At 47.2% G+C, this 26,508-nt stretch overlaps 1 protein-coding gene across 2 annotated transcripts in view; it reads left to right on the forward strand.

Annotated features, from left to right (window-relative positions):
• TNFRSF1A (TNF receptor superfamily member 1A) overlaps window positions 1-13,903 on the forward strand; it is a 38,786-nt gene extending 24,883 nt beyond the window's left edge. For both annotated transcript variants that reach the window (XM_075612702.1, XM_075612703.1), the window contains 5 exons: window positions 994-1,064; window positions 3,434-3,550; window positions 8,176-8,201; window positions 9,395-9,548; window positions 10,730-13,903. In XM_075612702.1, the coding sequence (XP_075468817.1) occupies window positions 994-1,064; window positions 3,434-3,550; window positions 8,176-8,201; window positions 9,395-9,548; window positions 10,730-10,989 (628 nt within the window). In that variant the 3' untranslated portion in view covers window positions 10,990-13,903. The remainder of the gene's footprint in view (window positions 1-993; window positions 1,065-3,433; window positions 3,551-8,175; window positions 8,202-9,394; window positions 9,549-10,729) is intronic.
• The last annotated feature ends 12,605 nt before the right edge of the window (window positions 13,904-26,508 follow it).

Consider the following 26,508-nt stretch of genomic DNA (forward strand, 5'->3'; position numbering starts at 1 on the left):
CAGTGGTATGTCCGTACTGCATGTCAGTGGTATGTCCGTACTGCATGTCAGTGGTATGTCCGTACTGCATATCAGTGGTATGTCCGTACTGCATGTCAGTGGTATGTCCGTACTGCATATCAGTGGTATGTCCGTACTGCATGTCAGTGGTATGTCCGTACTGCATATCAGTGGTATGTCCGTACTGCATGTCAGTGGTATGTCCGTACTGCATGTCAGTGGTATGTCCGTACTGCATATCAGTGGTATGTCCGTACTGCATGTCAGTGGTATGTCCGTACTGCATATCAGTGGTATGTCCGTACTGCATATCAGTGGTATGTCCGTACTGCATGTCAGTGGTATGTCCGTAGTATATCCCCTTTAGCAACATTCCATGTAGGACAACCCCTCCCCCACGCTTCAAACACGTATCCCTCTTTCCAGACCTTATGTGATCTCACACATTACCAGCAAACATCCGCACACCTCACATACATGGAGAAACAGCCTGTACGAACAGCCAAGGCCAGGGGTGGCCAATGAAACCAAGGTCTTCTCCAGCACAAGGAGGACTAACGGTCTGAAAAGTTCCGTCCTAGCAATGCTCCTAAACACTTATATATAAAGATCGCCATTTAAATTGCCTGGAAAACATGAACTACCCCGGGAATCCGCTTACTCGCCCTCTATGCACTGATATTCCTGATGCTGTTACATTGTTACATCAACCCTGCATGTTCTGCAACATACCACTTCAATGACTAGTCCTTTGGAGAACTGATTCCCTCTTCCTATTGTCAATTCAAGTGACTACTCCCCTTTAGTCTGTATTATAATGTAATAACTATATGCAGATCTGTCTGTCTGTGATAGTGACCTGCAGATTGTTCCTCTCTCTGTTATAAGGAGGCTGTAGATGCACAGGCCATCTCCCCTCCGTATTTTTTAGCAGATAAATACATTGGGAGACCATTTGTGTATACTTAACACTATCATTTTTGTTTCTTCTAGGTGTGACCATTCCCGTTGTCGTGATCACTGTCCTCCCACCGGACTCTCTCAAAATCCATTAGAGTTGCAGGGTAAGTCTTGTTCCGAAGGCTTCTCTTCCGTGTTCTGTGTGATCGTGTATTTGCGTCATTAATGTGTAAGCAACGTTCTTTTGTTCGTAGGGGTTGTTTTGTTCCTAATTTCTTAGTGTACGGGTAGTATTTGTGGTGTAATGAGCCCAGAATGCGGGTCCTTGAGTATACAGAATTGGAGTTGTGTTCTTACAGAGACCATCATTGTGTTTTTGTTGTAGATTATTGATGCTTTACATTCTTGAGGTTCTGCTGTGTGGTTGTGTAAATAAAATGTTTACACACAACTACCACCTCTTAGAATTAACACCAGCGCCTCACCTTCATCTTCACTCTTCCTGCTCCTGTCCACCAACCCAATGTGGACAGGGTTAACATTAGGAAAAAGTAGGCATGGCTTTGAAGACCTGAGAATCTCCCTCTCCCTCCTCCCCTGCACCAATGTGTTTTGGGTGTCTGATTGCTGTTTAGCGGTTTTCACTTGACCTCAGACTTCCTTAGGATTGACAGCAGAAAGGCAGCAGACTAAGGACATGCAAACCGCTCGCCGCCGGAACAAATGAATGTTCTCCAATGCAGCAGCACATACTTCGCGAGCGCTGCAGAGCGACCGCCCATGCTTTTCCCAAGCAGATTTCCAATTTAGATTTTGGCTCGCCGCGTCACGTGAGCGGTTCAGCCTATGAGGGTGAACCACTCATGGCCACGCCTCCCTGACGCCTCCCGCTGCCTCCTGTCTGCAGTGCAGGTTTCAGGTGCTGCGCATCGCCTTGTGACGTCACGAGGGAGCGGGCGCGCACTGCCGGACCGGGTATAATCAAGTCCCAAGGGTGCTGCCTTTTGCTGCCATTCCTTGCTGTTCCTGATGTTATCGTGTTATGAATGTATAATGAAGCCTTTCCCCCTCCATAATCTGATTCCCCTGCTCTCACTGCCCTGCCTCACAACTCCGGCTCTCTCATATCAAGAATATCCCAAGAACACATCTCTCCCTCCCCTCATACTACTCACTGAGCTCTCCCTCCCCTCATACTACACACGGAGCTCTCCCTCCCCTCATACTACACACTGAGCTCTCCCTCCCCTCATACTACACACTGAGCTCCCCCTCCCCTCACACTACACACTGAGCTCTCCCTCCCCTCATACTACACACTGAGCTCTGCCTCCCCTCATACTACACAATGTGTTCTCCCTCCCCTCATACTACACACTGAGCTCTCCCTCCCCTCATACTACACACTGAGCTCTGCCTCCCCTCATACTACACACTGAGCTCTCCCTCCCCTCACACTACACACTGAGCTCTCCCTCCCCTCACACTACACACTGAGCTCTCCCTCCCCTCACACTACACACTGAGCTCTCCCTCCCCTCTCACTACACACTGAGCTCTCCCTCCCCTCACACTACACACTGAGCTCTCCCTCCCCTCATACTACACACTGAGCTCTGCCTCCCCTCATACTACACAATGAGTTCTCCCTCCCCTCATACTACACACTGAGCTCTCCCTCCCCTCATACTACACACTGAGCTCTGCCTCCCCTCATACTACACACTGAGCTCTCCCTCCCCTCATACTACACACTGAGCTCTCCCTCCCCTCATACTACACACTGAGCTCTCCCTCCCCTCATACTACACACTGAGCTCTCCCTCCCCTCATACTACACACTGAGCTCTCCCTCCCCTCACACTACACACTGAGCTCTCCCTCCCCTCATACTACACACTGAGCTCTCCCTCCCCTCACACTACACACTGAGCTCTCCCTCCCCTCATACTACACACCGAGCTCTCCCTCCCCTCATACTACACACTGAGCTCTCCCTCCCCTCATACTACACACTGAGCTCTCCCTCCCCTCATACTACACACTGAGCTCTCCCTCCCCTCATACTACACACTGAGCTCTCCCTCCCCTCAATATCACTATAGAAACACTAGTGCACGGGCGGCCACCTCCAGTCCTCAGGGCCACCAAGGGGCCAGCACAGGTTGCTCAATCAGTTTCTCAGTCCTCGACTGAAGCAGGGATATATTGGAAACACGGGGCTCTTGAGTACTGTAGTTGGCCGCCCTGGGAGGTCCATCACTTGCCATCTCCTACTTTCCTACTTGTACCGCTCAGTGGTGAGAAAGTACCTTTTAGAGACACACCACCCCTCTCGCCCCGCTGCCCTCTGTTTCCATTCTCTTGTCCTTCTAGTCTGTGAGCTCCTGGCAGCGGGGCTCTCATTACCTGCTGTACACGAGTATGTTCATGGTGATATGTGAATGTTGCTGTCTGACTCCATTGTACTACGCTGCGGAATATGTTGGCGTTTGTAAATAAATAATAAGAATGTAACAATGTGTCATTACAGGACAAAGCCCCCTGCTCTTTGTGTTCATTGGGTTGATAGCGGTTTTTGTGCTATTGGTTGGGATTGGGGTTGTCTGGAAATTTCGCAAGAAACGCATAGTTTCCCGTGATGAATCAGGTAAGGTTCAATAAGGCATTGCAAGGGGGGACGTCAGGTGTAACCATGCGATTGCAAGGGGGGACGTCAGGTGTAACCGTGCGATTGCAAGGGGGGACGTCAGGTGTAACCATGCGATTGCAAGGGGGGACGTCAGGTGTAACCGTGCGATTGCAAGGGGGGATGTCCGGTGTAACCGTGCGATTGCAAGGGGGGACGTCAGGTGTAACCATGCGATTGCAAGGGGGGACGTCAGGTGTAACCGTGCGATTGCAAGGGGGGATGTACGGTGTAACCGTGCGATTGCAAGATAAAAGTTCCAGGGGGGAGGGTCAGGCTGCACAGAGGGGGGAGGGTCAGACTGCACAGAGGGGGGAGGGTCAGACTGCACAGAGGAGGGGAGGGTCAGACTGCACAGAGGAGGGGAGGGTCAGACTGCACAGAGGAGGGGAGGGTCAGACTGCACAGAGGAGGGGAGGGTCAGGTTGCACAGAGGAGGGGAGGGTCAGGCTGCACAGAGGAGGGGAGGGTCAGGCTACACAGAGGAGGGGAGGGTCAGGCTGCACAGAGGAGGGGGGGGTCAGGCTGCACAGAGGAGGGGAGGGTCAGGCTGCACAGAGGAGGGGAGGGTCAGACTGCACAGAGGAGGGGAGGGTCAGGCTGCACAGAGGAGGGGAGGGTCAAGCTGCACAGAGGAGGGGAGGGTCAAGCTGCACAGAGGAGGGGAGGGTCAAGCTGCACAGAGGAGGGGAGGGTCAGGCTGCACAGAGGAGGGGAGGGTCAGACTGCACAGAGGAGGGGAGGGTCAGGCTGCACAGAGGAGGGGAGGGTCAGGCTGCACAGAGGAGGGGGGGGTCAGGCTGCACAGAGGAGGGGAGGGTCAGACTGCACAGAGGAGGGGAGGGTCAGGCTGCACAGAGGAGGGGAGGGTCAAGCTGCACAGAGGAGGGGAGGGTCAAGCTGCACAGAGGAGGGGAGGGTCAGGCTGCACAGAGGAGGGGAGGGTCAGACTGCACAGAGGGGGGAGGGTCAGACTGCACATAGGAGGGGAGGGTCAGACTGCACAGAGGGGGGAGGGTCAGACTGCACATAGGAGGGGAGGGTCAGGCTGCACAGAGGAGGGGAGGGTCAGACTGCACAGAGGAGGGGAGGGTCAGGTTGCACAGAGGAGGGGAGGGTCAGGCTGCACAGAGGAGGGGAGGGTCAGGCTACACAGAGGAGGGGAGGGTCAGGCTGCACAGAGGAGGGGGGGGTCAGGCTGCACAGAGGAGGGGAGGGTCAGGCTGCACAGAGGAGGGGAGGGTCAGGCTGCACAGAGGAGGGGGGGGTCAGGCTGCACAGAGGAGGGGAGGGTCAGACTGCACAGAGGAGGGGAGGGTCAGGCTGCACAGAGGAGGGGAGGGTCAAGCTGCACAGAGGAGGGGAGGGTCAAGCTGCACAGAGGAGGGGAGGGTCAGACTGCACAGAGGGGGGAGGGTCAGACTGCACATAGGAGGGGAGGGTCAGGCTGCACAGAGGAGGGGAGGGTCAGACTGCACAGAGGGGGGAGGGTCAGACTGCACAGAGGAGGGGAGGGTCAGACTGCACAGAGGGGGGAGGGTCAGACTGCACATAGGAGGGGAGGGTCAGGCTGCACAGAGGAGGGGAGGGTCAGACTGCACAGAGGAGGGGAGGGTCAGACTGCACAGAGGAGGGGAGGGTCAGGTTGCACAGAGGAGGGGAGGGTCAGGCTGCACAGAGGAGGGGAGGGTCAGGCTGCACAGAGGAGGGGAGGGTCAGACTGCACAGAGGAGGGGAGGGTCAGACTGCACAGAGGGGGGAGGGTCAGACTGCACATAGGAGGGGAGGGTCAGGCTGCACAGAGGAGGGGAGGGTCAGACTGCACAGAGGAGGGGAGGGTCAGACTGCACAGAGGAGGGGAGGGTCAGGTTGCACAGAGGAGGGGAGGGTCAGGTTGCACAGAGGAGGGGAGGGTCAGGCTGCACAGAGGAGGGGAGGGTCAGACTGCACAGAGGAGGGGAGGGTCAGACTGCACAGAGGAGGGGAGGGTCAGACTGCACAGAGGAGGGGAGGGTCAGACTGCACAGAGGAGGGGAGGGTCCGGCTGCACAGAGGAGGGGAGGGTCCGGCTGCACAGAGGAGGGGAGGGTCAGGCTGCACAGAGGAGGGGAGGGTCAGGCTGCACAGAGGAGGGGAGGGTCAGACTGCACAGAGGAGGGGAGGGTCAGACTGCACAGAGGAGGGGAGGGTCAGGCTGCACAGAGGAGGGGAGGGTCAGGCTGCACAGAGGAGGGGAGGGTCAGGCTGCACAGAGGAGGGGAGGGTCAGACTGCACAGAGGAGGGGAGGGTCAGACTGCACAGAGGAGGGGAGGGTCAGGCTGCACAGAGGAGGGGAGGGTCAGGCTGCACAGAGGAGGGGAGGGTCAGGCTGCACAGAGGAGGGGAGGGTCAGGCTGCACAGAGGAGGGGAGGGTCAGGCTGCACAGAGGAGGGGAGGGTCAGGCTGCACAGAGGAGGGGAGGGTCAGGCTGCACAGAGGAGGGGAGGGTCAGGCTGCACAGAGGAGGGGAGGGTCAGGCTGCACAGAGGAGGGGAGGGTCAGGCTGCACAGAGGAGGGGAGGGTCAGGCTGCACAGAGGAGGGGAGGGTCAGACTGCACAGAGGAGGGGAGGGTCAGGCTGCACAGAGGAGGGGAGGGTCAGGCTGCACAGAGGAGGGGAGGGTCAGACTGCACAGAGGAGGGGAGGGTCAGACTGCACAGAGGAGGGGAGGGTCAGGCTGCACAGAGGAGGGGAGGGTCAGACTGCACAGAGGAGGGGAGGGTCAGGCTGCACAGAGGAGGGGAGGGTCAGACTGCACAGAGGAGGGGAGGGTCAGACTGCACAGAGGAGGGGAGGGTCAGACTGCACAGAGGAGGGGAGGGTCAGACTGCACAGAGGAGGGGAGGGTCAGGCTGCACAGAAATTATTTTCATTTTTGCAAAATACTGTAGTAACCTGCGCAAGAATAAAACATTCAATAAATACAAATGTTACTGTAATATTAGCATTTATGAACTGCTGTACATTAAATATAACAAATGTCAAACATATCACTTCTACAACGAAACAATTAAAGGCAAACATACTAAATACTGGTCCTTAAAATATAGTAAATAGCAAATGTGGTATTAATGTGCTTTTTCTTTGATAAAGTTGTAAATCACAACGTAAAAGGGTGTTTGTAATTCTTTTAACATTACTGTATGTCTCCAAACCTTTTTATTTTCATGTTTTTTCTGGGTTTAAATTAGACGTGCTTTTAATCGCTTCAACGTTACATGTTACACAACCTGAGTGCACAGATAGAGGGTTTAAGCAGAATTAAGAATGCACATTGTGCGACATGTACAGTATGTGTAGCCGATCCTGGGAGTCCGCTGTACCTCTGTGAGCAGGTGACTTATTTGGAGATTGTTGATCTGGAGAAGCAACAGCGCTCTTAACCATCTCAAAAGGGGCTTATTGTTCACTTAGCAGGGCCTGGCTGGGACTATTTGTACGGCGGGTACAACTGTGGCAGAGGAGGTGGCACAGATGGGCAGCTTGGTAACAAGAGGAAGGTTCTGAGCTGGCCTATTTCAATAGATTTGCCGGATTGAATGAAAGTATTGGGGGAGTCAGGGCAGGAAAGGGAAGACTGGGGCAGACTGATTCCTCTAGCAGCCAAGGGAATAGTCCCTCCAGCACAGAGGGGACTTGGGATACTCCGAGAGCTATGCAGGTTGTGGTGAGGGCGTCTCAATCATTACAAGGGCAGAGAGGACAATCTTCTGCTGTGACCACGAGAACCAGTTTGTCTCTCTGGTGCTCAGGTTCGGCATATTATGGAGCGTGTGGATAGGTGGTTGGGAGGGGCTGGGTATGACACGGCGGTCTTGGTACAGTACATGTTGGCACCAATGACAAAGTTAGAGGAAGGTGGAAGGTCCCACACAGGGATTTCAGGGATCGAAGCAGCATGCATAAGGCAAGGACCTCCAAAGGAGTATTGGCAAAATTACTACCGGTGCCATACGCTATCCCAGGGAGGCAGCTGGATCTTATAGATGTGAATGCATGGCTACGAAATTGAAGTAGGAAGGAGGGTTCGGGTTTTTAAAGTACTGAGAGTGCTATATTTTAGAGCAGGGGTGCACAAACTGGGGGGCGTGAGATTTTCCAGGGGGGACGCGGTAGTTACAGAGGTCCCGCGCTCTCCCCCAAGGCATTTAAATTAAATGCCGGGGGACTGCGCGAGGCCTCTGTGACTTTCGCCTACCTTGTCTTCGGCGACGCGTCGCCATGGTAACCCGGTGTCACATGACACAAGTAATCAGAGTGAGGGCTAATGCTGGAACCTCACTGCACAAACATATCACAGTGACTTTCGTCCCAAGGGACTTCCCACTACCTGCATCTTTCTGTAATGCTCACTTTCCGCACTGTTGGAATATGTGGCACTTTATAAATCAACGATAATAATACTTCATATAACTCATCTTATTGCATTTCACACACAACGTTCCCGTGAGATGTTATCATGGGAACACAATAGATATTAAACACCATAACAAAAAACGCTATAAGAGATATATCTGACTGTCTTTTTCTTTAATCTCTTGCAGAGGCTCTGCCACAGAAAACTCCCTTGGTGAGTAATAACGTAGTCTCATTTATGTGACTGCTTTGGGAGACCCCCTGGTTTAATGTGCCCCCTAAAGAGGCGTTCGTCAATTATCACTTTCACTTAAAGCTGCAATTGGAGTAAAAGAATGATAAACAACCACGATACAGATACATGAGACATACCACGTTGAGTCTAAGCAGGTCTTCTTTATCAAAATGGAGGCTTTATTTTGGGGGTATAGCCAGGGATAGAAGGTAATGGCTGAATTTTCAATAGAAAAATGTAAGTCGTTATTAATAATATATACTCAATGCATATTAACACTGCCATATAAACAGTACTCACTGCATAGTCTAATTTCCCATTATCTCTTCAATATATACAGTATTCATTACCTAGTCTAGTATCCCATTATACCTGCTATATATACTTACTATTATACCTGCTATATATATTCACTATTATACCTGCTATAAGTACACACTGCATAGTCTAGTATGGCATTATACCTGCTATATAGACTCACTATTATACCTGCTATAAATACACACTGCATAGTCTAGTATGGCATTATACCTGCTATATATTCTCACTATTATACCTGCTATATATACTCACTATTATACCTGCTATATATACTCACTGTTATACCTGCTATATATACTCACTATTATACCTGCTATATATACTCACTATTATACCTGCTATATATACTCACTATTATACCTGCTATAAATACACACTGCATAGTCTAGTATGGCATTATACCTGCTATATATTCTCACGGCCCAGTGTAGTATGGCATTCTCTCTTCGATATATAACACACTGCACATACACAAATCACTAAACCAAATAAAAAAATAACAATCACTGTATGAGATGAAAACAAAGATCGTAAGGAAGGCATGATGGGAACAAATGCTTTGGGTTTTATCAAGGAACACACACACACACACACACACACACACACACACACACACACACACACACACACACACACACACACACACACGTTGCTGCTCTCCCCTTGTTACTCTGTGATTCCTTTTGCATAGTTAAAGCCTTTTTTCCCTGCAAATGTGTTAAATGGTGGGACACCCCCAGTAATCTGAAGCGCACAGTAAAGACGGCCCCAATATATGTCGCATTGCTCACTAGGCTCCTCATTTGCATACTCGGTGAACGTACTTACAATCTGTGTGATATTCTCCCTAGATGTCTCCGTCCGAGACTTTACGGTCCCTGATTCCCCTCCCAGGGCACGTGGTCCCTGCATCATGCGATACCCACACAGATCTAGTGCCACTAGGTGGGGGCCTTCCATTACCGGACTGCGTCATATCTGAACCACGAGCCCAGAGGATGCACAGTGAGTTAAAATAGACAGGCGCAGACCTAGCGCTCATTCTGTGTCACAGATAGGGAGCGGTTATATGGAGCCATAGGAGGAGATATAGGGAGGGGTTATATGGAGCCATAGGAGGAGATATAGGGAGGTGTTATATGGAGCCATAGGAGGAGATATAGGGAGGGGTTATATGGAGCCATAGGAGGAGATATAGGGAGGGGTCATATGGAGCCATAGGAGGAGATATAGGGAGGGGTTATATGGAGCCATAGGAGGAGATATAGGGAGGTGTTATATGGAGCCATAGGAGGAGTTATAGGGAGAGGTTATATGGAGCCAAAAGAGGTTATATGGAGCAATAGGAGTTATAGGGAGGGGTTATATGGGCAATAGGGAGAGGTTATATGGGGCAATAGGAGGAGTTGTAGGGAGGGGTTATATGGGGCAATAGGAGGAGTTATAAGGAGGGGTTATATGGAGCGATAGGAGTTATAGGGAGCGGTTATATGAAACAATAGGAGTTATAGGAAGAGATTATATGAATAATGGGAGTTATAGGGAGCTGTTATATGGAGCACAGGGAGGATTTATAGGGAGCTTTTATATGGAGTTTTAAAATGCATTATTTTAAAGGGTTACATGGAGCACTAGAAGGGGGTCGGGTAGGTGTTTTGACGAGTGGCCTTTTTCTATGTCTGTCCTCGGGATGTCCCGGTGTTAACACCACTGTCTTTATATCTGTCTATGATCCTGTGTATATGTATCCATACTTTACTATACTATCTGTCCTTCACATGCTATCTTTTCAATGTCTCTCCCCAGATATATAGATATATAATCAAAAATAAATAGATGATACTGTTCTGTGGCTAACGAAATGCTTTTATTTGTGCGAGCTTTCGAGATACACTGATCTCTTCTTCCGGCGATGTTACAATGAATAAAGCAAGCAAAGGGTTTACTGTGTGTGTGTGTGTGTGTGTGTGTGTGTGTGTGTGTGTGTGTGTGTGTGTGTGTGTGTGTGTGTGTGTGTGTGTGTGTGTGTGTGTGTGTGTGTGACACTGTGTGTGTGTGTGACACTGTGTGTGTGTGTGTCACTGTGTGTGTGTGTGTGTGTGTGTGTGTGTGTGTATGTATGTATATATATATATCTATATCTCAGTCTCTGTATTGTATCACATTGTACATCTTTCTTTTCTCAGACCCAGCAGAGCTTTATACCCTCATAGAGAGCATCCCGTTAGGCCGCTGGAAGGAGTTTGTCAGGCGTCTGGGTCTTAGTGACAATGACATTGAGAATTCTGAACAGGAGAACAAACGTTACCGAGATGCTCAGTATGACATGCTACGCGTCTGGATGCTCCGTGTTGGTCCCTCAGGGGCCACAAAGGACTTGGTTTGCAGAGTGTTGAGGGACATGGAGTTGGGGGGGTGTATAGAGAAGATCCAGGAGTGCTTGTAACTCCCAGAATCCCTCACTGTGTGCACATCTGTATCCCAGAATCACATGTTACCGTGAAAATATGCATTTGCTTCTTAGTTATAGAGAATGTGTGTGTGTGTGTGTGTGTGTGTGTGTGTGTGTGTGTGTATCAGCATTTTGTACTGTTCATCTTGTGTGTCTGGATGGCTTGACGGATATGTGTTGTTAGTATTGGGTTAGAGAAATAATGGCTAAATGTTGGGTACTCATTGTATTGACCGCTGGGAGCGATGTTGTTGGGGGTTGAGTGTATTGGAATGACCTGCCCCACCGGTCGTTGTGTTACAAAAAATACAGGACCTATATCTGTAAACGCACTACGGGGCTTTAACAACGAATGTGTGTTTCAGTTCGGAGAGTCCGTTTTGTGTTTTGTAGTCGCGCCAAAACAATAGAGTTTTATAAAAAAAAATAAAGTAATATGTGCAATGTGTGTGTGGAGGGGAAAGGTAACAGCCCGGGTGTTACTGGAGGCTTCTCCTCGGCTTCCTGACTTTGTTTCACATGCGATTACTAAAAAAATTTCATTAAAAAAAACACGAAACATTTACTGAAATAAGACCGTGAAACTACTTTGTGCTAACGTGTCAGTACATCTGTACTAGTCTCTCAGTATTGTGTCATCGGGTGAATAAACTTCTTTTCTATTTCCTGCTTAATAAACGAAGCTTTTACTGATACAATCAGCATGTATTGGTTTGTGTTTTGGGGGAAATAGATATATAAATAGATAGATGTGGCCAAAGGTGAAGTGCACCTTTCTCCTCGCCTGGGTGCTAGTTAATGGGCTGCAGATCAAGCAGCTCCCTTCTCCCTGCTGTTTTCTGGACAGCGAGAGAACTTCAGGTGCTGCTGCTGCTGCTTACACAGGTACAGGGCTCTGTGTTGGTAAAGAGCTCTCCAGCTTGTAGATAATCGTTAACAAAGTGTTCGTGCTCCAGAGAGGGGCTAGGTATTTTGTTTTGTTCTTGTTTGTGTTTTGTGTCATGTTGATAATAAACCTGATACGCGAACCCTAGGTTTCCTGCCTTTCATCTGAGAGAAAATACCCTGCAAAGTGGCTGACTTGTCACAATATATATTTATTTCCCCCCCACTGTTTCCCTCTTGTTTTAAAAATATACTAGCTGTACCCAGCAAACATACGCCGATCTAGGGGATCTGAAAGTTTATTAATGAAACATTGCGCTTTGTTTTCACCCCTCCCTGTAATGCCGTGCTCTCTCGTCTCCTCTTCCTCACCTTACTGTCTCCTCCATCATGCCCGGCTCCTCTTTGCACTCTCTCCTCCCCTCTCTGTGCACTCCCTCCCTCTCTTACTGTGTCTGCCCCTCTCTGTGCACACTACACTCCCTCTCCTACTTCTCATCTGTCTCTTCTTGCTGTCTCCATTGCCATTAAAATCCTCTCCCACAGAAGTTTTTTCTGGGTGAGTGAGAGGCCACTCAATCTACACAGAGCGGGATGTATGTATATCTTTATATAGCCCACAGTGTACTCCGCGCTTTACAAAGACAATACTGTACAGAGAATTATAATACAAGTGCAGCAAAGTCAGACAGTAGGAAAAGAAATCCCTACCCAAAGTGAAAACTCCAGTTCTTGTATTCTTCACTTCCAATGTGAACTCCACAGGCACTTCATATGTTACACTGCCAATGGGCAGTCTCATTACACAGGATGTGCAGTCTCATTGGCTGTCCCTGGGTGAGTGACAGGCTGTTCAGCCTATCACAGAAGGATGTGCGGACATCCTTAGATATATAGATTACATTAATTAGGACATTAACACCTGTCCCTCTCCCTCTGTACCCCACTGCCATTAAAATCCCCTCCCCCAGTGTTTCCTGGATGAGTAAGAGGCCACTCAGTCTAACACAGAGGGGGAGAGATGTGCAGTCTTATTTGCTGTCGCTGGGTGAGTGACAGCCCAACACGAAGGATGTGCAGACATCCTTGGAGAAAAATATATATAGATATGTGTCAATAATTAAATGGATGAGAAAAGCAAAAGCCGGCACTCCAGAGGACTTGATATAAACTTGAAGGTTTATGGTGTCCCACAATAAACCTTCACGTTTATACGAAGTCTTCTGGAGTGCCAGCTATTGCTTTTCTCATCCGAACACAGCTTTCTGTGGAGGTCTGAGCTCATGTAGCAGATTACAGCTGAATTCATGTGGGTGTTCCTTTTGAATTCATCAAAAAAATGGAGACATTTGAATTCAGTGTTTATCTGGGAAGTTTTCCTGGATTTTGTGTTTACGGTTTCCTGCCTCTGGCTCTGGGCTGTAAATGTTACAGGAAGTGAAGCGCAACAGGAAATGACACGTGATTTCTGGTCTTTATTTGTTGGTCGTGTTTTTCCGGTCATTTGCGGTTAGAAATTAGAACTGGAAACCCTATGTGCAGAATAAAACATGTATGGTTGCCACCTGGTGGTGATATTTAGGTGATTAAAAACATTGTATTGAATGTATTTTATAGTTCTTATAATGTGCCATCTGGTGCTGTTATTCATGTACTGCAGACATAACATTTACTGTACATTAGTGTTATTATAATGTGTGCCATATGGTGGTGAGAGTTGGCTAATGCAGACAACATTTAATATGATATAAAAATTTAATATACGGTGTACAGTAATTTGTGTGGTTCTTCCATTGAATGCCAGTGACAATTTATTTTTATACACATTGAATAATGTTGGCTGTGATGCATAATGATCATAAAGTACATAACATGCTATATATATGCTTAAAAATAAAAAATAAATCACCTAAACTGAAAGTTAATTAAAAAAAATCTGTCAAATATCTGCATACTAACAAAAAATGTCAGATGCTTTGTTATTTGTACAATTGTTAGTCCAAATAAATAAGGTATCACCTAATACTGAAGTATTTATTTGTACAGTACACTCACCAACGCATGGGAAGTGTACGAGTGCGGACCTACAGAGAGAGTGAAGCCTTTTTCTATTACATGGGACTGGGGGCGGGTCAGCAGATGCTAAGCCCCGCTCAGTGTTGCCTGGAGACGGACGATACAGGAGATATATATGAAGAAGGTTCTAGAATTTAGGTTCCTGGGGGGGTGCGAGTGGAGCAGCCTCAGTGTATATAGTTAAGAAGTATGTTCCTGAGTATATAGGAAGGACCAGTCCCAGTTTGTTATGTTCTAGTTAGGGACAGTGCCCCTTCAGATAAGGTCCCAAAATATGGCCAAGGTGAACTCAGTGGCTCACAGAACAGTATGCACTCTACAGAGGTCCCCATGAGGGAGGCAGCAGGGTGTACTTGGACCAGCTCTACAGGCAGGTCCGCACAGGCCTCAGTCATAGTCTGTCTAGGAGGGATAGTTCAGAGCAGGCTGTAGATCCGTTATCCATATTGAGTCGGCCAGGACCTGGGAAGGGGCCCCTAGTGACAGAGCGTAACGAACGTTATGCAGAACGGAACAGGTTAGTTAGTCAGAAACCAGACAAGTGTCCACACCACCTCAGTGTGTTAAATGAGGGCACCCGGGGATGCAATAGTCAAGAGTACAAGCAAACCAAATGGAACTGATCACATCAGTAACTATGTGCCCTGTGTATGCATGAAAAGAGCCCTGGTAAAAGAGGGCAAATATAGAGTGTTGTTTGTACTACAAAAGTTCATGGCGCCCATCATTTCTGCATTTGGTACCTCATCACCCAGCAGCACGGAGCCTGCACCCCGAGTAAGGCAACGCCTCCTGAGTAGCCACTATAAGAGACACTGATGTAAATGCCGTAGGAGCCGGGTAGGGAGAGTTGCAATATAATGCACAGCGATACAACACAAGCAAAATGTACAGGGAGGTTCGGGGGATACCTTGCAGGACGACTCTCAGGTAAGTGAAGTGACCCCCCACACACTGCCTCAATCCCTTATTTATCATTAAAAATCCTCTAAATTAGGCTCACCCCGGAGAGCGAGCGACTCTCTACCTGGTAACTTTCCAATACCTTTCTGGCTCCAATTCCCCAGAAACCAGTCAGGCCTCCAAAAAGGTAGAGATGGAGAGATTCCAAGTGCCCTGTGGCTTTCATAAGGGAATTTTCCTCATAATTAGCTGAAAATGTATTTCTCGATACTCCCGCTCTTTGAGTTTATGATATAATACTCACCTGGAGGAGCAACGTAAGAAAACTTTTCTTTTTTTTGTAACTTAGATTTTATTGCATTTTTCCAAACAAGTGATACAGAATACAGTATACATTACATTCATTTTTAGTGTTAATCTCCGCTATAGACAGTACCGTATGTCAGCTCGTGAGACATATCCCAGTTTTTCGGGCCCTACTCGACCGGATTGTTTTGGGCCCCTAAGAAAACTTTTCTAAAGTAATTTTTCTACAAGAAACAAAACTTAATTGTGATTAATGTAAGGAACGGGTATTACATATGCACAGTTTGTTATTTCATTGTTATTGCTATAAAAACACACCAAGTAATATGTTTCACAGTTAGGAAATGAATGATCACACTGAGGTCCAAACCCACAAAAGGCGCACTAAAGTTATAGCACCCTGTTGTGGATCTGGGCCTTGGAGACCCAAAAGCATTTCGAGAGCAACTCCTTCATCCCCTTCTGTATAGGTCTGATTCAGGACCCCACAACCGCTCCTTCCTCCTATCAACTAAACTGATTCGCTTAAAAAAGGTGTTTACAGTTCCCAGCTGAAAAGCCCCAGTGCAGGACAACTCGGTTTCCCCAAACACCGGGAATAAACCGATTAATAGGTTCTGTTACATTCCTCTGATCACAATGTCCCTGCTCAGAAATTAGTTCTCTCTGTAACCGACCAACTTCACATGTAAAATCCCCTTTTCTTTCTGTGTCGTCCACATCCTGCTGAGAGACCCTCCACATCCTGCTGAGAGACCCTCCAGCTGCAGCGGATTGACCTTGTCTGTGCTCTTTAGTGAGATTCACAGATCAAATGGGGAAGCAAACCCCAAAGGGAAATGCAGGAAGGGAAACACCCCCCCCCCCCCCTCAACTATTCATAGTTTAATATCACGTTGATCCTGTAATGATCAGTGTTACTGCTCACACACACACACACACACACACACACACACACACACACACACACACACACACACACACACACACACACACCCCCCCCCCCCAACTATTTATAGTCTAATATCACATTGATCCTGTAATGATCAGCGTTACTGCTCACACATACACAGTACCTCTTTATAGTCTAATACACCGGTGCGCAAAATGGGGGGCGCGAGATTAACTGCGGGGGGCGGGGGGTTTACAGAGGCCCCGCGCGCTTCCTGAAGGCACTTAAATGAAGTGCCGGAAAGCGGCGAAGGCCTCTGTAAATCTTACCGGGGTTCTGCCGACATCTGGAGACGTGTCGTCATGGCAACGCGGCGTCAAATGATGCCACAGGGTCATGTGACGTTGCGTTGCTATGGCGTGACGTCATGATGCCCAGACGCAGGGAACCAAGGTAAGGAGGAAGAAGGGGGGCGCACAGAGAGGAGGACAGCCGGCCGGGGGGTGCAGGGGAAAAAGATTTTGCTCCCCTGGTCTAATAGACAGATACTGTAATTAACTGTGTTACTGCTCACACACAAGACATACTATTTAATATATATATTAATATATATATATATATATATATATATATATATACATACATACACATACACACTGAAGCTGGGTGCACACAAGAAAGGAACTATACTCATACAAATAGTAACAAAACGATAGAATCCGCAGCACACTCAAAATGAAAAGTTGTTTAATCCACGATATACATCAGGCAGTCACAGACACTCCAGCAGGGCGACGTACGTTTCTGACCACAAGGTCTTTTCTCAAGCTCTGTATTGTCAATGACAAGAAAGTGGAATATATAGGAAGAACAACCATAGAGAACAAGATTGCAAACACCCAGCAGCTGTGTATATACTGATGCTTAACTATACAGCCAATCAGAGCCCGTGTATACATCACCCATTAGCATATGCTACCCTTAATTACTAAACAACCCTCAGCTGAAAGTAAGGAGTGGACAAACCATCTCCAAGCTTGGTTCAATCGATGTCATTAAACTCTCCAACTGCATATCCAAAAATATTGACTAACAAAGTAAACAGCAGTACCCCAACCAAAGAGAAAAATAAAAACATAATCATAACACATCATGAGTGACTAATAAATAAATAAAAGAGGGAAGCAATGGACAGGATGGATAGAACAATTAACGCAAAAATACAATTAAAGTAAACGGACAGACATGTCACATTTTTAACTGCGATGAATAGTCCATATCACTGGTAGGCCCCCCCCTGTGTTCCGTATGATTTCCTCGGTTGACATGGCAACCGCGCATGCGCGTGAGTCCAATCCACCGCTCTAGGGCTTCACACGGCGTCCGCGATCGTCAAGGCAACGGCGCATGCGCATGACGTAATCCTGCATTCTTCGTGTATTGCTGCTCTAATGATCCCTGCACCTCCATTCACAAATAGTGTGCTGCATGAAAAGAGCTCATGTGAAGCTGCTAATAAACATTGTATAACAGCAGTAGTGAGGCATAATAGAGTCCAATCATGCAAGAGAATGGAGTATTTAAAGATACACATAACGGCCCCCAAGGAGACTAGGTCACAAATATGTTAGGACCATGGACAGCAATAAATGTCAACCGAGGACATCATACGGAACACCGGGGGAAGCCTACCAGTGACGGAGATCTCTCTTGGAACAGGGTCAGGGGATCGGACTAGACCTATAGGAATCGGGCAGCATGGATTCAGCTGATTCTCCCTGATTATGTGTTTTTCCACCTGTATCTGCTCGTGAGAATGATGTTTTTAATTAGTAGGTGTGGTTTATGTCAAAGGGGTGATGGGTATTTAAGGTCACTGACAGTCACTTGTTCTCTGCACCACCCCTGAGGAAGATCCCCCCAGAGAGATCGAAACGCTGGAGTTTTGTGCTATGTTTAATACATAAGTTTTGATATTCACCCTCTGAGTGCTGTCGCCTCCTTGCCGCTTCTGGTAATGTATACCTCTATTTGACTTTATGGGATGTACACCAGGTAATCATTAACATTTATATAGGAGTGCCAGTGATTTTCTATCATATATATATATATATATATATATATATATATATATATATATATATATATATATATATATATATATATATATATATACACAGTGGTCGACAAATCACCAAAAAATCTACTCGCTGAACAAAAAAATCTACTCGCCACCTAGTACCACACGTGTGCTGCTTGGGCCAATAGGAGCTCGCCACAATGTTAAATCCACTCGCCCGGGGCGTGCAAATGTATAGGTTTGTCGAACACTGTATATATATATATATCGCAAATGTAAATATACTGTATGCTCATTTGCATGTCTTAGGCAGGTCTGCAACCCCGCCTTTCACCATTATCGCCCAGCACACAGCACTTTCACTGCAGCAAGGGATTCTGGGAAATGACATGCAAATGAGCACACAGTGCCACTTTTTGCTTCAAAAACCATTTTATACATGGCTCCCTATAGGCTTAAGCTTGCTGCATGGTCACAGCTTTGAGCACAGCCAGGGTTAAGATGCATCGCCAGAAAAGCCACCCACAGACAGCTGTTTCGACCTTAATGGGTCTCATCAGTGTGGGGTTGGTTAACACGCTATGCAATGAAGCGAAAAGATGGGGTTCACCATAACTTAACTCAGTATGGTAAACCCCATCCTTTCCAAACAAAACAAAAAAGGTAGTGCTAATAAAATAACCTGGTAATGGCCCGCAGCCTGAGATATAACTCTGACACCCACGGTCAGAAGAGACAGATGCAAGATATGTTATATCAATGGCGCTGGGCCCCAGGAGATGACAAATAGGGGATCACCAAAAAAGGATATGTAACGGGTTTCCCCCCCCCCCCCAATCTCACATTGGCCCGGGTACTTTAATAACCAACCCCCATTACGTGTGTTTGGTGGTGCACCTGTAGGCAACAGAACTCCTGAGTCTCCCGCTTGATGGTATTAGGGGATATCCAACAGGATAGGTAGCTGAGGTAGTGGGTGCGAGTTCAACTTACATCATGTGCAGCGCCTCCACCTCATCAGGGTCTGTGCATCCGCAGGGAGATGGTCCTGGTGAGGAATTCCTTCTTGGTGGTGACTGCCACTGCGGAGTAACTTCACACTCACACAGTGGGGGTATCGTTAACAAGGCCATCTTTATTGTAGACGGTGATGTAGCAGACTGCCCCATGCAGCTGCCGGCTCTAGCCGCACATCTCTCCGTGCTGTCCCTTTGCCAGGTACGCCCTCCCAAATTGGAGTGGGATTCCCTCTTCTCCTAGGGAGATCCTATCTGTGCCAGGTCCCTGGACACAGAGTGGCTTTAGACAGGCTGATTGGTCAATCTGGACCTCTAGTTACGTCACTAGGGTCACAAAGTGTTCATACAATCCCTTATGCAGGACAATACAACTTCCCAACAGCTTTCCACAGCTGCTGGAACACACTGAAACTAACTGTGTTGTGCCTTATATACTTCAGGAGGCAGGCGCATCCCTGATGTCACTATCCAGGGACTCAGAGCATACAGCCACTCCCCTTCATACATAGGGCACCTCACCATGGTGTGAGGGAAAACCTCCATAACTACTGCTGGCATACCTGTTCTTACCAGGACTTACTGCCAACAGAGTGGAAAGCAATATACCATTATTATGCATGGCTATAGATATATAGCAGCCTGATGGGGGTAGATGTCCACTAGAGCCCTCCTCGTGTTGGTGGTCAGATCATGCAGACAAATTCTCGTTCAAGGAAATATACCAATTATGTACATAAGAACGAGAATAGATTGTATTGTATTGTATGTCTTTATTTATATAGCGCCATTAATGTACATAGCGCTTCACAGCAGTAATACATGTGGTAATCCAATAAATAACAGATAATATAAATAACAGATCATGGGAATAAGTGCTTTAGACATTAAGGAAGAGGAGTCCCTGCTCCGAGGAGCTTACAGTCTAATTGGTAGGTAGGGAGAACGTACAGAGACAGTAGGAGGGAGTTCTGGTAAGTGCATCTGCAGGGGGCCAAGCTTTAAGTGCCATGTGTTCAGAATAGCCACAGTCCTATTCATATGCTTCTTTAAGCAAGTGTGTCTTAAGGTGGGTCTTAAAGGTGGATAGAGAGGGTGCTAGTCGGGTACTGAGGGGAAGGGCATTCCAGAGGTGAGGGCAGTCAATGAAAAAGGTTTAAGGCGGGAGAGGGCTTTAGATACAAAGGGGGTAGAAAGAAGACATCCTTGAGAAGAACGCAAGAGTCTGGATGGTGCATAACGAGAAATTAGGGCTGAGATGTAAGGAGGGGCAGAAGAGTGTAAAGCTTTAAAAGTGAGGAGAAGAATGGAGTGTGAGATGCGGGATTTGATCGGAAGCCAGGAGAGGGATTTCATGAGGGGAGATGCTGAGACAGATCTAGGAAAGAGTAGAGTGATTCTGGCAGCAGCGTTTAGGATAGATTGTAGGGGAGACAGGTGAGAGGCAGGAAGGCCGGACAGCAGGAGGTTACAGTAATCAAGACGGGAGAGATTGAGGGCCTGAGTCAGAGTTTTAGCAGTCGAGCAACAGAGGAAAGGGCGTATCTTTGTTATATTGCGGAGGAAAAAGCGACAGGTTTTAGAAATGTTTTGAATGTGAGGGGCAAATGTGAGAGAGGAGTCGAGTGTGACCCCAAGGCAGCGTGCTTGGGCTACTGGGTGAATGATCGTAGTTCCAACAGTAATGTGGAAGGAGGTAGTAGGGCCAGGTTTGGGAGGAAGTATGAGGAGCTCTGTTTTAGCCATGTTGAGTTTAAGGCGGCGGAGGGCCATCCAGGATGATATAGCAGAGAGACATTCAGAAACTTTGGTTTGTACAGTAGGTGTAAGGTCGGGTGTTGAGAAATATATTTGTGTGTCGTCAGCATAGAGGTGATAATTAAACCCAAAAGATGTTATTAGGTCACCTAGAGAGAGTGTATACAGAGAAAAGAGAAGAGGTCCCAGGACAGAGCCCTGGGGTACCCCCACAGAGAGATCAATAGAGGAGGAGGAGGTATTAGCAGAAGAGACACTGAAAGTACGATGGGAGAGGTAGGATGAGATCCAGGATAGAGCTTTGTTCCGAATGCCAAGAGTATGGAGAATGTGAAGGAGAAGAGGGTGGTCCACGGTGTCAAATGCTGCAGAGAGGTCGAGTAATATGAGCAGAGTGTAATGACCTCTGTCTTTGGCAGCATGGAGGTCGTCAGTTATTTTAGTGAGGGCTGTTTCCGTGGAGTGAGCAGTACGGAAGCCAGATTGTAGAGGGTCTAGGAGAGAATAGGTGTTGAGAAAATGGAGCAAGCGAGCGAATACAAGACGTTCAAGGAGTTTAGAGGCAAAAGGCAGGAGGGAGACAGGCCGATAGTTAGAAAGACAGGTAGGGTCAAGCTTGCTGTTTTTGAGTAATGGTATGACTGTTGCATGTTTGAAGGAGGATGGAAAGGTTCCAGAGCAGAGGGAGGAGTTAAAAATGTGCGTTAGCGTAGGGATTATAGTAGGAGCAAGAGGTTTTAGGAGATGGGAGGGAATGGGGTCAAGAGGGCAAGTGGTAGAGGGAGAAGAGGCGATCAACAGCGACACATCCTCCTCTGAGACAGTGGAAAAAGAGTCAAGGAAGGCAGGAGGAGAGTTAGGAAGAGGTGTAGGATGGGAGGAAGAAACAGAGGGGATGTTCTGACGTATGGATTCCACCTTTTCCTTAAAATAGTCAGCAAAGTCCTGAGCGGAGATGGAGGAAGGAGAGGCAGCGGAGGGTGGTTTGAGTAGAGTATCAAAGACAGAGAACAGTCGGCGTGGGTTAGACTTGTGCATGTTGATTAGTGAAGAAAAGTAGGCTTGTTTAGCTTGCGAGAGGGCAGAGTTGAAACAGGATAGCATAAATTTGTAGTGAAGGAAGTCTGCGAGAGTATGAGATTTCCTCCAGAGGCGTTCAGAGGAACGAGTGGAGGAACGCAGCATGCGCGTGTGGGAATTTAGCCAGGGTCTAGGGTTAAAAGGGCGAGTGCGGCAGAGAGAAAGCGGGGCATGTAGATCAAGAGAGGAGGACAAGGCAGAGTTGTAGTTCCTGACCAGTTTGTCAGGGTCTGTAGCAGATCTAAGAGAGGAGAGGGAGGAGTGTAACGTGGACTCAAAGTCAGGTAAGTGAATAGAGCGCAGGTTTCTGCAGAACCGGGGTGTAGATGGAGGTGGAGAAGTTGAGAAGCGAGATAGAGAGAATGAGATGAGGTGATGGTCAGAGAGAGGAAAAGGGGAAATGGAGAAATCAGAGAGAGAGAAATTTTTAGTGAAAACCAGGTCTAAGTAGTGGCCATCCTTGTGGGTGCTGGCTGCAGTCCACTGTTGAAGGCCAAAAGAAGAGGTTAGAGAAAGAAAGCGGGAAGCCCAAGGGAGAGAGGGGTCATCAATGTGGCAATTGAAGTCCCCAAGGAGAAGAACAGGGGAGTCTGAAGAGAGGAAGAAAGAGAGCCAGGATTCAAAGTGAGAGAGAAAGGCAGAAGGGGGATGAGTAGAGGTAGGTGGGCGATACATGACCGCCACATGAACAGGGAGAGGAGAGAAGATCTGGACAGTGTGAACCTCAAAGGAGGGAAAGGCAAGAGAGGGGGGAATAGGAATAGTTCGGTAACGGCAGAGAGATGAGAGCAGGAGCCCCACACCTCCACCCCTGCCATCAAGGCGCGGAGTGTGGGAGAAGGAAAGGCCACCATAAGAGAGGGCAGCTTCCAGAGCAGAGTCCGACTGAGTGAGCCAGGTCTCAGTTATAGCAAAGAGAAGCAGGGAGTGAGAGAGAAAGAAGTCATGCACAGAGAGGAACTTGTTAGAGAGGGAGCGAGCATTCCAAAGGGCACAGGAGAAAGGGAGAGAGGAGGGAGGGTGGCAGGGGATGGGTATGAGGTTGGAGGGGTTAACACCAGAAGGAGTAGAAGTTGTATGTGGGAGGCGAGGACGAGAGCAAGTAGAAATAAGGCAGGGACCAGGATTGGGAGAGATATCCCCAGAAGCAAGGAGGAGAAGCATGGAAAGAAAGAGAATATGTGAGGCTGATTTGTAGGGGTGTGTTTTAGTGCAGGGGTATAGCGGTGTGGTGACAGAGGGCGCAGGTAAGAAAGGAGTTCATGTGAACTGAGAAGTGGGGAAGAAAGGAGAGATGGAGATATATGAATAGAGTTAGAGACATAAGGAGACTGGTGGAAGGAAGTGCATAATTTGAAAATAAGTGCGGTTGCAGCAAATATAAAAAATAAAGGCGGCATCACAGCAATAGTTAAGTGTTGAGATGTGCAGTCTTAGATAGATGATATCCTCCTTTCCAACGTAGATCAAAAGCAGGAATCAGAAGCAGTAGGTGATGTCCACTTTTCCACTTCTTTTTGAACTTCCTTTTTAAACTTCATAAATACTTGAAACATATATACTTAAAAGCATATCTGCTTAAAAGATTAAAGGGTTAATACAGATCACTCAAGTTAATTAGTTAGTATGTATTATGTATACATTTAGCCGGATTCCCTCCTCTATGTAATATTTGGGGGTTTACATGAAATGACCATGCAGCAAGCTTAAGCCTATAGGGAACCATGTATAAAATGGTTTTTGAAGCAAAAAGTGGCACTGTGTGCTCATTTGCATGTCATTTCCCAGAATCCCTTGCTGCAGTGGAAGTGCTGTGTGCTGGGTGATAATGGGGAAAGGCGGGGTTGCAGACCTGTCTAAGACATGCAGATGAGCATACAGTTGTATTTACATTTGCATATTTGCTTTGCTGTGGAGGGTTTTTGTCACTTTTTTTACTCACCATAACTTAACTCAGCACACACACACACACACACACACACACACACACACACACACACACACACACACACACACACACACACACACACACACACACACACACACACACACACACACACACACACACACACACACACACACACACACACACACACACACACACACTGTATATACACACACTGTATATACACACACTGTATATACACACACTGTATATACACACACTGTATATACACACACTGTATATACACACACATATACTATCCGCCATCTTGTGGTAATACAGGGGTACTGTAGGCAACATTTATTTTATTATTCCAATATCCCATCTGGTGGTAATATTCAGGTACTGCGGGTGCAATGTGTATTGTTTTATTACAATGTCATATGTGGTGGTGGTGATATCTACAGTAGGTCAGTGGTTTCAAACTTTGTTTTTGGTTCAGAAACTCTATAATTATATTGTGAAATTCCCAACCCTCTCTAATAGCGTGTCTGAGATCAGATGCATTGTAAGGAACTCCAACCCTCTCTAATAGCGCATCTGAGATCAGATGCATTGTAAGGAACCCCAGCCCTCTCTAATAGCGCGTCTGAGATCAGATACATTGTAAGGAACCCCAACCCTCTCTAATAATGCGTCTGTGATCAGATGCATTGTAAATTCTTCTCTATATGGTATTTTCAAATGACCTCACAATTGCAGGGAAGCCTTTAGGGATGCCTGGGGAACCCTGGTTGAAAAACACTTAAAGTACTTGATAATACCCATGAATGCTCTTAAATTTTAAACAATTTATTTATTTCTATTTTTAATAAACACTTACATTCTCTATTTACTATTAATGTCCTATTAATTATCAGTTAACTTTGTATTAATTGACTACAATATTCTCAACTTCCTAATAATTCTTTATTCAATCTGTATTAACTATTTTTTTAAAGTCAATAATATCTGTAATAATTCTCCTTTTATTAATCTGTTATCTGATGTTTATAGTGTTGAATCTGCACAATAGGAAGCACAGACAGCTGTGTACCCATGGTAACCATCAAGTACCAAAGATCGTTCTGTGTGGATAGATAGAACAGAGAACCATAGAGACTACTTTATGAACAGAAAAGGAAATATAATGGAGACTGGAGTAGACAGACAGGAAATACCGCAGACCAGATGTTCCCAACTCCAGTCTTCAAGGAGCACTAACAGTGCTTTAATGATGCCCGTGATTGAGCACAGGTGGTTCCATAAAAATGATTGGACCATCTGTGCTAATGAGAGGATATCCTTAAAACCTGCACTATTAGTGGTCCTTTAGGACTGAAGTTCCGAACCTCTGCCGTAGAGAACTGAATGTAGACAGACATGAAATACCAGAGAAAGCTAGAGGTAGATAGACAAGAAAACCCTTATGCTAGAGGATAGATAGATAGAGGAAATAACAGATCTTGAAGGCAGATAGAAGGTAAGACTTTTCTAGCTTGTCTTCATGGTACTGGATACAATTATACCGCAGGGTCAGGATAAAGAGCCCAAACCAGCTAATCATAACCTTTGCTGCTTCCCAGGGCGGCAGCAAATGGAAGACCTTGAATTGTGGCCAATCAGAAGCCTGGGATGTAACTGCAGAATACTACAATGATTTGCTGAGTCTCTGTGGGAGAGGGAGAGCGAGACAAGAAGGAAACAGAAAAATGAGGGGGAAATAATGGGGGAAAAAGAGTAGAGATGGGCGGAGTAGCGAAATCGCTGCGAATGTTGCATTTCTTTGCAGACACGGATATTCATGGCTTGGGTTTAAAAAGTGACATTCGCACTCTTTGGGGGAGGGAGTCCCAAGTGATATATATCCCCTAAACACCAACCTTCAGACAGAGTGTGAGAGACACCCGTGCTCACATAGGAGTGCACCTGGGGTACGTGATCTATATGCTAATAGGAGCCATTAAAATAGACTTGAGCTATTAGCATGTGTAGCGGTCATGTAAAATGGCTGCAGTCATCTCTCCTGCTGACAGTAAGGCCTGGTAAGTTGTGGGCATGCCAGCAGTAATTATGGAGGTTTGCCCTCACACCCTGGTGAGGTGCCCTATGTATGGATGGGAGTGGTCACAGGCTCTGACTCCATGGTTAGTGATGTCAGAGGTGTGTCAGCCTCCAGAGTATACATAAGGCACAGCACTGATCAAAAGTGGGTGGTTGCTGAGTTGTTAGAGTGAGTTCCTGTTGCTGTGTTGCCTCTGTCAGTAAGAGGCACATGGAGGTCTGCAACATTGTTGCGGTAGTCTGATGCAGAGCTGTGAGTCTGGCAGCACAAAGCAGACAGAGAAAAGCTGTTGGTGGCTGATGTAAGAACTATGAGACAAGGAGCAAGTCTGAGTGCAGGCTTGGGAGGAGACAGCTTATAAGACTGTGACCAGGGACCTGGCACAGGGATATCTCCATGAAGGGGAGATAGGGAACCCACCAATTAAGACAAGGACATACCTTTCAAAGGGAAGCACTAATGATTATGTGTGGCTAAAGAGACTACTGCGAGGGGCAGCTAGCCCACCTCAAGCAATAAAGATGCTCT

The sequence above is a fragment of the Ascaphus truei genome, chromosome 8 (genome assembly GCF_040206685.1).
Source record: "Ascaphus truei isolate aAscTru1 chromosome 8, aAscTru1.hap1, whole genome shotgun sequence".
In the NCBI taxonomy this organism is placed as follows: domain Eukaryota; kingdom Metazoa; phylum Chordata; class Amphibia; order Anura; family Ascaphidae; genus Ascaphus; species Ascaphus truei.